Source organism: Mirounga leonina, unplaced genomic scaffold, assembly GCF_011800145.1.
Source record: "Mirounga leonina isolate KUSES-001 unplaced genomic scaffold, KU_Mleo_1.0 Mir_507, whole genome shotgun sequence".
Taxonomy (NCBI): domain Eukaryota; kingdom Metazoa; phylum Chordata; class Mammalia; order Carnivora; family Phocidae; genus Mirounga; species Mirounga leonina.
This window is the reverse complement of record NW_023270789.1, coordinates 3,003,701-3,017,950: the sequence shown is the minus strand read 5'-3', so window position 1 is coordinate 3,017,950 and position 14,250 is coordinate 3,003,701. Positions and strand designations below refer to the sequence as shown.

Sequence of the window (14,250 nt, the reverse complement as noted above, 5' to 3'; positions counted from 1 at the left end):
TAGATGAGACTTCTCTAGGGCTGGGCCTCTTCTTGGTCTGTGTATGACACATACCCCAGGAGTGTGTATCCAGCCCTGGGGTCTCCCTGCAGGCGGTTCTCTGTGCTCTCACCTGTGAACCAGCCTTTGTTTTTGAAAAAACACACACTTTCCTACTCCTATTAGAAAGCAAGAAAATACAAGATACATTTTAAAAAAACCATAAAAAGTAAGAGAGGAGAAACAAGCTGTTATTGACTCAGTGTTCAACAAACATTAGTAAAGAACCTACTGGATGATCAGCTCTGTCTGGTCCCTGGGGTCAGAGGTGCTTGCGGAACATTCCTGGGCCTCATAGAGCCTCTAGCTCCAGCAGAGACAGTGTAGGGAGACCATCTCAGGACGAGGTCATTGCTGTGGATGGATGGCTGTCCTTGGTTTTCTGGGAGGCGAACATCCTCAGATCTGTTGCTGCTGCCTCCTGCTTTGTAAACTGGGAAGACCTTGGGCAGACTCATTTCCTGAGTATAAATGTGAATGTGTGGCCGCTCTGTTGCTCAGATGGGAAGGAAAGCAGGAGACGGTCCTCACGGGGAGTATTTTCCCCCTGCAGGCTGCATGGTCCTGAGCACTTCATTCTGCATTTATACCACTGCCCAGGAGTTGGATTTGGTAAAAAAGCAGCACTGAGGTTCCTGAGTGACTGCGGCCATCAGTGAGGTGGGAGGTGCTCTTGCCGAGGAAAGGGGCTACTCATCATGGCCAGTCTTCCAGTGGCCGCAGAAATCACTTTCTAAGTGGACTCAGGTCACCTGCATTTAAGGACGTGATCTGCCTGGAATCTGTCCTAAGAAACTGGGATATTCATGGGGCGCCTGGGTGGCTCAGTTGGTTAAGCGACTGCCTTCGGCTCAGGTCATGATCCTGGAGTCCCGGGATCGAGTCCCGCATCGGCTCCCTGCTCAGCAGGGAGTCTGCTTCTCCCTCTCCCACTCCCCGTTTGTGTTCCCTCTCTCGCTGTGTCTTTCTCTGTCAAATAAATAAATAAAATCTTAAAAAAAAAAAAAGAAACTGGGATATTCAGTTTGCATCACACAACTGTTCTAGGTGGGGGGGGTGGGGGGGTGGGGGGGGTGGAGCGGCAGAACGATTAAGAATGTCATATTTGCAACAAGTTATCTTTTTTTTTTTTTTAAATGAGTGGTTTTTTATTTTATTTTATTTATTTGAGAGAGAGAGAATGAGAGACAGAGAGCATGAGAGGGAGGAGGGTCAGAGGGAGAAGCAGACTCCCTGCCGAGCAGGGAGCCCGATTCGGGACTCGATCCCGGGACTCCAGGATCATGACCTGAGCCGAAGGCAGTCGCCCAACCAACTGAGCCACCCAGGCGCCCCAACAAGTTATCTTTTTGTGCAGAATTTCAATTGTAAAGGTATTCTTTATTTCAGACAAGCCACAAAATCCATAATACCGAGTGTAAGACTTGAGAACTCTGAACTTCTTATGCACGTAATAGCATCTGGCTCTCTCCTGAGCCTGGGCTTCATAACCGTTTTGTTGCCGTGGGCTTCTTTGAGAGTCTTGAAGCCCACAGACCCCTTCTCGGAATTAACGGGTTTTAATTCATTAAAAATGTATATAAGATGACAAGGGAAAATGATTCTATTGAAATAGTTATCGAAATATTTTAAGACAAACTTGTTACATAGTAATATTGCGCTTTATTAATGCATTAAATAATATAGAGTAAAAGGCGAAAGATTTATACGCTATGAAGAGAAACCAGAGTATAGTGGTTTGTTGCTTAGTTTCGTAATGAGGGGAGATGCTATATTTCAGGTAGAGATTAGTAAAAACAAAGACAAGATTTTTTCCCACCCAGGTCACAGACTTCCTAAATTATCTTCTCGGACCCCAGGTAGAGGGCTGGCCTCTCCCTTTTTGTCAACACCTGTACTATCCATAGCTAGCTTCTTAAATATTCTTACTGCATTGTTATGATAAACAGCCCAAAGCTACTTAAACAGTGGGGCTGTGTTATATATGTGGCAATACCCCTCCCCCCCCCCATGTTGGGAGTGGTCTGCTTCATGCAGATCTTGGTATCCAATTTATGGCTTCAGTTCTATCCAACCAGAGAAAGCTTCACCACCACAGGCTTTGTCCGGGGTATCCCCTTGCATTACGAGTCCTTAGAAATTATTCTTTTTTTTCCTTCCACCTGCTCTGTCCTGTCTCCCAGCTGTGAATCGCCCCGCAATCCAGAACATACGGGAACAATGGTTAGTGATGTGGCAAGCTATTTAGCGCCTTGCAGAGAGAAGATTACAAAGTGAACTCTTCAGTTATTCCTAAAGCTAAGAATCCGTTTTGTCCATACCTGTAGTCCACCGCTGTGTATTTACCCCTTCCACACTCACCTGCTTCCCTCCTGAGCCGCCTTTTACTTCTAGCCGGCACAGAGGTACTCCAGCAGTATTCCAGGGTCTCTGACCATAGGCATTGCTCGTGGGGCTGTTCGAAACCCACACAGTGCAGGCTCAGAGTGGCGGTTCCCATACTGACCCCTCTCAAAAGATGCCCTCAGGTTACTTTTGGCCCCTTTAAAGGGGTGAAGGAGGAGGACGAATTTGGAGAGTGGGTGGAGGTGAGAAATCAGACTTTTAAATTCCCTTTTATAATACTATACCCACCTCATTTTCTGTCTTCATCAAGGTGGGTCTTGAACTTGACCTAAAATGCTTGTTGAAAATGTTGTCAGGCTTTAGATACATTTATATGAAAGCAGTCTGCTCCAGAGGGCATGGGCTTTGGGGTTGGGCCTTTTCTGAGCCAGGCACGAGCCTTTGTTGCTGAGCTTACTCAGGATAGCAGCTGAGGCTGAACCAGTCTTGGAAGACCAGGGCTGTGCCTCCACTCGAATCCCCTGGGAGGTGTTAGCTATTTCTCATCTAAGCAGTGGTTCCCAGAGCATTACCATGAATTGAATGTTTTTCTACTCTGATTACAGATGTTCAACTTCTTTAAAAATAAAACAAAACACTCAAAGTAAAATGTTTCCATGTAAAAAGCTTTGACAGGGGAATGCTGAAACCAGATCTGCCCTGAGACTGTGACACCAAATACTTCAATACTTCATCTAAATATAGTCTACTTTTAATTATCCACAGTCTTGTGAGAAGGCAGTGGCGTGGATAATCCGAAAGTCATTGTGTTTTGGTTTTAGAATATCTGTTTTATGTTTGGCTTTAAGGTGGGTATGTCTAATGGAACAAATGATGCTCTGCATTTATTCCATTACATTGCATTTTGAAGGCTTGACTCATAAGGCATATTGTCTGGTTTCACTTTCCTGGTCCTTCTGTTTAGGATTTTCTCCTTTTTCACCCAGAAGATGGTTTCACCCTCACCTCCTGCAGTCCAGCCTCCAACCCCAAGCCCCTGATCCCCAACAAATAATGCATGCCGGTCAGCACTGAGCTATCCTTTCTCTGTAAAATCACCCAAGTCTTACCATGCACATGGAGAAGCTATAATTTTAGTTTTGTGATGTTTCGACTTCTTTTCGAACAAGCGTTAACAGTTAAGAGCAGAGCCCCTGGAGGCAGACAGCTCACATTTGAGTCCCTGCTCTGCCAAGTATTACCTGTGTGACCTTGGGCAAGTTACTTAACTTCTCTGTGCTTCAGTTTCCTTATCAGTAAAATGAAGATAATAATAGTACTTACCTCCTACGGTCGTTTTGAAGGTTAACGTTTCTAAGGCACTCAGAGTGCCTGGCATTTCATAAGTGTATGTAAGTGTTTGCTGCTGTTAGTATTTTCATGTAATGGAAAGAAATGTATTATAATTTCCTTAATTTATTCAGTAAATATTTCTCAAGCACTTAGAATCGCACAAAGCCTTCTAACTTTAATACCATAAATAAGAACCTAGAAGGAGATGATCTAAAGGGAGGAAGGGAGGGGCAAACATAACCCAGATGATCTAGATGTATTTTTTTTTTTTTTTCATTTTCAAGTTCTGCGAGCAGCTGTGGCCCGGAGCGTGTCTGTGGCTGAGGGAAAGGAGCTGGATCTGACCTGCAACATCACAACAGACCGAGCAGATGATGTCCGACCTGAGGTGACGTGGTACTTCGGCAGGTCGCCCGACAGCACTTTGCCTGGCTCGCCCGTGTTGGCACGGCTAGACCGGGATTCCCTTGTGCACAGCTCTCCCCACGTTGCTTTGAGCCATGTGGATGCACGCTCCTACCATTTACTGGTTCGAGATGTTAGCAAAGAAAACTCCGGCTACTATTTCTGCCACGTGGCGCTCTGGGCACCCGGACACAACAGGAGCTGGTACAAGGTGGCAGAGGCCAGGTCTGCCCCGGCCAGTGTGGACGTGACCTGGCTAGGTGAGTGGCTGGGAAGGTGGCCCTTAGCCTCTGGGGCTTTACTCCCTCTGCTAGGATATCAGGACTCCGCAGAGCTCTGCGCCTTTTGCATTATCCTGGCGTTCTTTACATCAGGACAAGCATGCTTTAGCCTGGAGAGATCCCAAGCTGGGGGGCGGGGCGGGGGGAGGGGAGAGAAGCAAAGCAGGCTGAAATAGAATCTGGCAGGCAAGGGAAATGTTTAGATAATGTGGCCTCAGTTGTCTCAAGGCCCTCATTTGAGAGGATAGAGTTTCCTTTTGTTGTCAAGATTTGCAGGGTGGGCCCTGCTGAATGGCTCTTTGAAATGGATCTTCGTTGGAGTGAGAACACTGGCCATTCTTCCTTTCCTTTCCTAGACTCTGAGGTGCTCTCTGGCAGGAGCTGGTGCTTTCCTAAAGCCCAGAACAGAAAGAGAATTCCTTCAGTTAACGGAATGTGGTGCTTTGGGTGTTTGTTTGTTTTTTCCTGAATGCCCTGGAATCCCAACATGATTTTATTTGCAGATACCAGTTAAATGGAAGGCCCTTCCTGGCTCCCTGGGCTGTCCTGGTGGGCTCTTTACCCAGCTGGAGGAGCAGAGTGGCCCTCAGCTGTTGGCCACCATGGCCCTCACTTTATAACAGCTTGGCATATATGTGAAATTGTTGTGCCTTTCTTTCATTCGCATCTTCCCTGGCCCTTATTTTCCTAAATGCTTGCCCTTCAGGCCTGACTTTTCTAATTCCTGTTACTATCTTAGAATAGCTTAAGCAGGATAGGGGCGAGTGGAGGATGGGGTGCTTCGCCTCCCACCTCTGCCATTACAGAGGTGGAGCTGGAGCTACCAGTCAGACTCTTCTGTTTTGAGCTTGATCTCTTCGCTGTCCCGTGGCTGTTCTGAGCCCCGATGCGGGCATTTGGCAACGCTCTGGTGTTAGTAGGTAAACCAGATCTTTAAAGGCCGGGAAATCATTTCCTCCATCGTCTGATGCTGAGCATCCTCCCACCATGCCCCTCATCTCACACTTCGCTCTTCCTCGTCTCCGTATCAGATACTACCGGGTTAGTGGCACATTCTCTGTCTGTTTCTTCCTAATGAGCCTTTATTTGGCAGAGAGGGGGAGTTGGCAAGTGGGGACAGAGGGGGCAGGGAGAAGAGGAGGAATAAGAGAGTGAGCAGAAGGTATGGCCAATTCCGAGTGAGCCCAGGCAGGGTGTTAATCATCCCTGGTAGCAAAGTGATTCTTTGATATCTGCACAGTAAAAGGAGCAGGGTTTATCTGGCGAGCTTTTATTCCTGCCGTCTGAACCCTGTGCGAGAGTCTCTCTATGAAGTACTGAACTGGAACAATGTTGGCCCAGCTAGAACTCTCCTTAGCAACCTTCAAAATAAAACAGATGTTGTCAGCACCGAAAGAAGACTTTTCATCTCTGGAGCTGAATTTGTCTCATGGCGCTGATGCTTGGTGCACTGTGTGGTGCCGTCAGATCCCAGCGCTGACTCCCGGTACCCCCTTCTCTCCCCCCACCCAATTTAGAATCAGAGCTCTGGTGGATTTTCTCTTTTTTTTTCTAGAAAGCGCTGCCTGCACTCCAGTGTGAGAGCCTCTTTGAAGTGCTGGTGCACTGATCCCAGCATTGCCCGGGGAGACGCAGGGACTGTCAGAAATCAGGAGGGTTGCTCTGGGAGGGAATGGGGCTCTTTTCACCGGAAGGGATTTGTTGGCGGCTCTGGTCTCCAGAGAGTGAGAAGACATAAAGAGACTAAATTGTGGGGAAAGGCTCCATTAGGATCCTAAGGATCCAGTTGTTTGTTTTCCTGCAGAGTGCCAGCACCCCTGTCAGTGAAAGTCAGCAGTGTGCTTTACCTTGACCGACGGAAGGGACGCAGAACCTGCACCTTGCGCGGCGTTTTGCACGTGATGGGCACTTGGTAAAGGTCGGCTGAATGGGTAGATAAACCTGGATAGTGTGCAGGCGTGTGCACAGGAAAACAAGAATTGCAAAGAAAGCAGTAACATCCAACTTACAGAATATGCAGAGATATTAGAACATGGGTTAACCTTCTGGGCATGTAAGTGGTAGAAAAACCGCTTGTGTTCTTCTTTCTTCCTCCTGTATCTCCTCCTCCTTCCCTGTGCCTCACACTGTTACAGCTGCTTGGACACTTGTTCAGGAGGTGAGTCAGGCGTGAGTACAGCAGCTGACCTTTCTCCAGGACCTCCAATCTGGATTCTGCCCGGGATTGGATGGGCCTGACCTGATGCTCTACAGTTGTCTCTAGATATACAACATGTATGTGGATACCTTACCTCATGCACTGTGGGGCCTGTTGGAGATGACTGAGAGGTGTCCAGAAGAGACTGGAAGACAGGTGACCTGCCAAGGACTCTGTTTATGGAGATCATCTTATGTTATGTGATTATGGGATGTTGGCACAAAAGAGTTCTTGAGAAAGTTGGTTTCCCGTGCAGGTGTTACTCAGAACTTTCAGTTTTGCTGCTTGATAGATTAAAAATAATAGTTACTGTTTATCAAACACTTACTGTACACTGGGCACTGGGCTAAGGACTTTGCATATGTTAAATACCACAATACCCTTGTGAGTGAAGGACTCCCCCTCTTTCCCATCTGAAAACCACTGATTTTTATTTTGCTTATGATTTTGACGGTCAGGATTTAGGGAAGGACTCAACAGGGTTCATCTCACATGCACACAGGGACAGCTGGGACGAGTAGGGCTGGGGATCCCCTTCCAGATGGCTTTTTCATGCATGTGACGCTGTGTCCCCGGCCCTCTCCCTCTCCACGTGGCATCTCATTCAGGCCCTTTCCACGTGGCTTTGGCTTCTTACCAAATGATTTGCTTGGGACGGTCACACTTCTTAGGTGGTGACTGGCTTCCAAGAGGCAGGAAGTGGAAGTGCCCAGCCTTCCATAGTGGAAAGCTGTCCCAGGGCTTGACACAGTGTCTCTTTGGCTGTTTTTTTTTTTTTTTAAGATTTTATTTATTTATCTGACAGATAGAGCAGGAACACAAGCAGGGGGAGTGAGAGAGGGAGAAGTAGGCTTCCCTCCGAGCAGGGAGCCCGATGTGGGGCTCGATCCCAGGACCCTGCGATCGTGACCTGAGCTGAAGGCAGACACTTAACTGACTGAGCCACCCAGGCGCCCCTTCTTTGGCTGTTTTCTATTGGTCAGAGCCATCACAGCGTCTGCCCAAGTTCAAGGGGGCAGAGAAAGAGACCCCATCTCTTAATGAGAGAGTAGCAAGGTCACATGGTAAAAGGGCGTGGGGGATAAGAAACATTACTGCAGACGTCTTTGGAAAATAGAATCTACCGATTGGTGTGAATGCTTGTTTCTTTTATTTCAAAAGAAATGTTTAAAATGACTTAGAAAATTATGTCCCAAAGTCAAGTCTGTCCCAAGTATTGCCATCTTGTGGAAACATTTTGGCTTTGGGAATCGCCTTTATTCCTGAAACGCTAGAGCCTAGAGGCCTCAAAGCTGGGCCATTCTTGTCCTTATTTGCTTGGGGTTGGTACACAGAGCAGATGAGGGAGTTGAAGCTAGTTGGGGTCTTCTCATATGTTCCGTCGTGTTAACCAGACAGAGATCAGGGCAGTGATGCGCATGGGTCCAGCGAGTCCAAGAGCACTTGCAGCAGCTGGGAGGACTGTGATGATTTTGTAGAAGGTAAGAAAAAGCCTCTTTTACTAGGATTTATGTCCTACTTTTGAAGGAGGGGGGAAAAAAAGATTCCAGTTGGCTTGCAAAATGAAGCCTGATTTAAAGTAAGAGACATAAAAATAAAATCAAGATTGTAAAAACAAATCAAAGAATAGATACCGCAAGGTGGTTGGGATGCATTAGTTAGCTGCACTTGAGCGCTGAATTTGCCTCTGAAGTTTTGAAGAGTTGGGGCACAGAGAAATGTGATTGCACAGTTCACCTCTGATGAAGGAAGCCCGGGTGAGCCAAACTTTTTGTTGGCACTGAATTCATCATGTGCTTTTTTTATGTAAGGGCATTGGAGAACATAATGGACAGTGCTTTCAACTGTTCTTTTTGAAAGGCTCTGAGTGATTGTTAAAATGGATGTTTCTCATATCCACTCTCTATAAAAGCTGAGGGCGTAAATCTTAAGTGTGTGAAGGAGTTTCTGTAAGAAGCTGAGTTACTGTGGAGGACAAACGTTGCTTTGTGTGGATCCAATTTAGTCTATGGCTAAAACTAGAGAATCTAAGGAGGCGTGGCTAGCTAGTCTGCATAGTAGGCCATCTCTCTCCGCGATCAGATGTCTCAAATGAGTCTTTGGCACGAGTTGGATACTAATCAGTTTATGGTTGGGCTCTGTGCCCAAAGTACCAGGCTTCTGTGGTGTTAACTGGGGGGCGTTCCACGGGTTTCAGCTACAAGAGTAGAAGGCAGAGCCGAGTTGGGCGTTTTAGTCTTAAGAACCTGATTGGCACTCTCCCCCACTAGAGGACTGTCCCCTCTTCCAGCAGTGTGCCAGCAAAGGAGGCAATTATTTTTCTTTAAAAGGAGCTGCTAATCTGCTCAGTACTTGGTAGAGACTTCAGAGTCCTGCGCCATCCACAGGAGATCAGACTCAGGTCTGCAGACTGTTATGGGCAACTATTATCAGCTCTCTGCCCACGGTTATCTCTGAAGGCAAGGTAGCACTGGGCAAGTGCTGGGGTCCTGCTCCACCACATTCTAGGCGTATTATCTTGGGTGTGATGCTTTGGTTTCCTTGGTTTCATGGGAGAATGCATATGAAGTGTTTAGCACAGTGCCTGGCACTCAAGGTCTCTGTTCATTCTCAGGGTGGTAATGATGATACAGGTGTTTGGGGAAGGCAGGGTCAGTATGTAACATACTCTTCTGCACCAAGCGCTTATCTAACTAAGACATACAGGTCTGTCTCAGGGCATGGAGGGACTAGGGATGTGTGTCCTGGAAGCAGCCGCTCCCAAGGAGAAGGGGTTGGGCTGACCACACCCAGCCGTCTTTCTGCCCCTGCTCCCAAACCTGGGAATTCACTCTTCCTCCTCTGGGAGCAGTGAGTGAGGATGAAGAGAGAAAAACTGCACAAGGGTCATCCAAATGATACTACTATTTCCTCCAAAATGGCTAGTGCTGAAAACAACCTCCTAATAAAGATTCTGCCTACGTGGGGTAAAGTGTCTCCCCCAAACAACAGGCTTTTAGAGCCTTGTCTGTTTAAATGGGAGAGAACAGTTAATTGTTTGGCAAATGACGAGAGTAGCAACTCTGACAATTAGTCAACTTGCTCGGCTGCCCCCGGAGTACCTGCCCAGTTTCAAGAGACTAGAACCGGCCTCAGCAGAGGTGAGGGCACGCCTTCTCCTGGTTTCCTCTAACTCGTGTACGCAGCCTGCTCCTCTGATGAGCTCTCCCAAGTTAATGAAGCTTCAAAGCGGGTATTAGAACAGGGCCCTGTTGTACACAGTTCAGGATCAGTGCCTCGGCTGTGATTACCACTCTTGCCTTCTGGGACGGAGCAGGCTTCGAGAAAGCATTAATAACCGGGCGTATAAGGAGGTTGTGCGGTTTGGTCCTGGTGGGAGCCAAGCCGTCATTCTGCTCACACGCGCCGCGCGAGACCTTCGGCTTCCAACCTGACTCCTCTGGGCTTTGGGTTTTGTTTTGCTTTGTTTTTTTTTTTCCATTTAGGAAACATACATGAAAATCGTACCTGGGTCATGAGGTTGTTAAGCTTAAGCGAGAAGGCAAGGAAAATGTACAGCACGGCCCCTGGCATACAGGAAGCCCTCAGTCAGGGCCAGCTGCTGTGCTTGTCATTCTCAAGGGATGATGAAACACCGCCCTTATTACGGAATTACTGTGAGAGGAAAAGGAGGCAGTCTCTGTGAAAACCTCCAGTGCAGGTCCCTGCGCACAGTAGGCACAAAGTATCTGCTTTAACAAATTAGCCAAGGACTCTGACAGCTTTTCACTGTTTTTGGAAGTTGTAACAAGGGAGTTTAATGACCCGTATTTAAAAAGCCAAGCCTTTCTTTGGGCAGGGGGTGGGGAGAGGGTTGCAGTGTTGGGAGGCCGTAGCTTTAGGGGGTGGTGTGTCTATGAGCAGACAGCGTCCTGGAGCCCGCATAGGGAGCAGATCCTTATTTCTAAGAATAGAAGTGATGATGTCATGGTGAGACTGGCCTCAATATTCTGTGAAAGGGCTTACAGTGTGGGTGGGTGGGTTGTTAGGGTTTTTTTTTTTTACTTTTTGGAATATAAATTTTAAAAAAACTAACACAGAAGTAGAAAGAAGCACCAGCTTCAATAATTACCAGTATTCTGCTAATCTTATTTCATCTCTCCTCCCTCCTGCAGACACGCACGCACGCACGCACTTTAAATTCTTCTGGAAGAATTTAAAGCATATCCCAGACACATGTCATTTTGACATTAAGTACTTTAGTATGCATCCTCAACTGATAAGCATTTTTTAAACATAACCACCATAGCATTCTTAGCCGATTTCTTGATGAGATCAAGCAGGATATAGCGGTAATCAGTAGTGATGAAATGCTTATGCCAAAAATGAGCATTTTTATGCAAAATATTAAATTTACTCCAATTCAGCAAGAGTGTTAGTGTCTTTTATGTGCAAGGCACTGCAGGCATAGCACGTACGGATGAATTAGGTAGGGGGTCCCTGTCCCCAGGCAGAGTCCTACAGAAGGTCCAGAAGACATATATACAATAATAATCAAAGTTCAAGGCAGCTTTCAGATAAAATCCTTAGAGAGCAGTAAGCCTGGTGGGTGGTGGGGTCTCTGTGAAGGTTTGTTGAACATGAAGTAGAGGTATGACAGGTAAGTTCAAAGTAGGCATTCTCCTTTAAGTAGGAAAGGCTATATAGGAGAAGTACGTGCATGATGGATTTCAAGGAACGGGCCGTTTCTGCACAGAATGTTTAAACTTGTAGAACAACAATAAAGGAAAATGTCTACACGTGCACTAAAACAAAAACTAAAGAAGAGCCCACCGGCGCTCCTGCCACTGTGACATAGTGGAGCCATAGCTTCTCCGGGAGTCCAAGTCCAAAGTGGACCTGAAAGGCTGGTGGGTAGTCCAGACGACCCTTGAACATCCTTTAAATCCCTGGAACCTGTGCCTTATGAGTTCCCAAGCCAGGAACCCACTGGTTTTTGTTTGCCTTTGCATTAAGGTCCTCCCTTTTGGGGGCCTGAGATTTAGTCTTAACAGAGAATGAGACCAACCAGTCAACGAAGAGATTCTCCTCTCCTGCCAGGCCGCGATTCCTCTAGATGTGCACACTCGTTCATGCATGCACATGAGTGTGTATATGTATATGTATGTATATGCCCTAGCTGCAACCCCGCTGTGCTCTCCTTTCTCTGTGTTTGGTTCCATAGGGTTTAAACTGACTCACTTGGAGGTGGAGGATGGAGTAGAATGGGAGAGTCTGTTCAGTCATCTGTTCAGCAACCAACCGAGCAGCTGTCCCAGGTGCTGAGGCAGAGGGAACAGCAGGAAGGGAGACAGAAAACCTGGAAGCATAGGAGGTGGTTAGGGAATGGTGAGAGGTGTGGTCTCAGTGGAGCGTAGACTATGTATCGGAAGGAGGGAGGCGGTGAGGCTGGACACATGGGTTAGACTCACACTGATGAGCACCTTGCATGCCAGGCTGGGGAGTGTGTTCTTACTCAGGAAGTGAGAAGAAAAGCCACGGGAGGTTTATTGTGCAGATAACTGTGTCTGCCTAGAGGTGCGTTGGGAGGTTATCATGATCGTCTTGGCTGGAAGCAAAGAGAGCCCGAATGAGGATGGTGTTCATGAGGTTTCCACTTTTGTTCACAAATATTTATAGAGCATCCACTGTGTGCAAGTCCTGGAATGGGGGCAGTGTGAGAGTTGGGGACCCTCAGAGTGGAGAGTCGGAGATGGCACACAATTCAAGCAGAGGTGACTGGGAGAGTGAATGGGGGTGTGGCAGCAGGAACCGTAATTGGAAGTTAGGAGGAGGAGTTGGCCATGTCTGTTTGGAGTGGGAGTCAGCTGTGTCCGTGTGTGTGTGTGTGTGTGTGTATGCGCGCACGCATGGATATGAGTGTGTATATATACATGTGTGCGCACATGCATGAATGAGTGTACCTGTGTATGAATGTGTGCTTGTGTATGTATACTTGCACACATGTATGTGCGTGCATGAACAAGTGTGCCTGTGTATGAGTGTGTGCGCACATGCATGTATGAACGTGTGCTTGTGTATGTATACTTGCACACTGTGTGTATGCATGGATATATGAATGTGTATATGTATATGTGTGTGCATGCATGAACGAGTGTGCCAGCGTATGAATGTGTGCACATGCATGTATACTTGCACACACACGTGTGTGCATGGATATACGAGTGTGTATATGCATGTGTGTGTGCATGCATGAACAAGAGTGCCAATGTATGAGTGTGTGCTTGTGTGTGCACACATGCATGTATGAACGTGTGTTTGTTTATGTACATTTGCACACTGTGTGTATGCATGATATATGAGTGTGTATATGTATATGTGTGTGCATGGATGAGTGTGCCAACGTATGAATATGTGCATGTGTATACTTGCACACACGTGTGTGTGGATATACAAGTGTGTATATGTATATATGTGTGTGCATGCATGAACGAGAGTGCCAGTGTGTGAATGTGTGCTTGTGTGTATATTTGCACATGCGTGTGTATGGATATGTGAGTGGGTATATGTATACATGTGTGTGCATTCATGAATGAGTGTGCCTGTGTATGAACGTGTGCTTGTGTGTGCACGCCTGCATGTATGAGTGTATGAATGTGCTTGTGTATGTATACTTGCACGTGTGTGTGTGTGCACGCACGTGTGCATTGGCAGAGGCAGGTGGAGAGTGAGGGGATTAGGGTACAGATGTGCTGTGCTGGTGATGCCATGGAAGCATGAAACCGAGATGCCTAGAAGCCTGCTCTGTGCCCGGGTTAGGGTCTAAGCCTAAGGAAGAACCCCCGGGAGCAGCTGGGTTCTGGAACAAGGAGGGCGCCCTGGGGGCTGCCAGGCCAGGGTGTAGGAGGAGAGGGAGAGGGCTGCTCAGGTGGTTGGTGCAGGAGCTAGTTTTGCCTACCTCTTCCATGTGTCCCATGGTCTGACCACTGATGTCACCGCTTCTCTACCATCTTTCGTGCTAACTTGGACAGCCTTTATTTTCACAGTGCCACTTCAGAGGACTATGCTCAAGGGAAGGAAGTAAACCCCAAAGGACCAAAGGGTTTCTTTTTAAGAGCTGGTGACTGATGAGACAGAAGAGAAATACGACAGGTTGCCTCCTGGCTGTTGGACTGTGCTGGTCATCCAGGCTGAGGGGACGGCCTGTGGGGAGCGGTCTTCCTGGGTCAGATCCCTGGTGGCAGGACCATAGTCATGTCATTGCCAGTCACGGCATTCTGTGTTGCTGCAGGTCACGAGCCAGTCAGTGGTTGTGAGAAAATAATGGTTTAGAAGACAGGGAGCTTGGCTCATCTGTGAGGTGCGGATGTCCGTGAAAGGTGATAGAAGGGACATGGCCCTGGGTTCAGATTTGCCACTTTTGAGCTATACAGGCACATGACTGACTCTTCAGAGCTCTGGATGGGGAATAGTAGTTCACAAATACGTACGTTTGTGTGTATATATATCTATGAATACGTGTGTGTACATATACATTTGCACACGTACCAGGCACTAGTTTAAGCATTTTCATGTATATTTTAAGTCTTTTTAAAAAAAACTTTATTTTTGGGGTGCCTGGGTGGCTCGGTCGTTAAGCATCTGCCTTTGGCTCAGGTCATGATCCCAGGG

General features: G+C 47.3%; 1 protein-coding gene across 2 annotated transcripts in view; it reads left to right on the top strand.

Moving 5' to 3' along the window:
- PTGFRN (prostaglandin F2 receptor inhibitor) overlaps nt 1-14,250 on the top strand; it is an 81,095-nt gene that overhangs the window by 41,355 nt on the left and 25,490 nt on the right. For both annotated transcript variants that reach the window (XM_034990209.1, XM_034990208.1), the window contains exon 4: nt 4,002-4,382. In XM_034990209.1, coding sequence (XP_034846100.1) covers nt 4,002-4,382 — 381 coding nt within the window. The remainder of the gene's footprint in view (nt 1-4,001; nt 4,383-14,250) is intronic.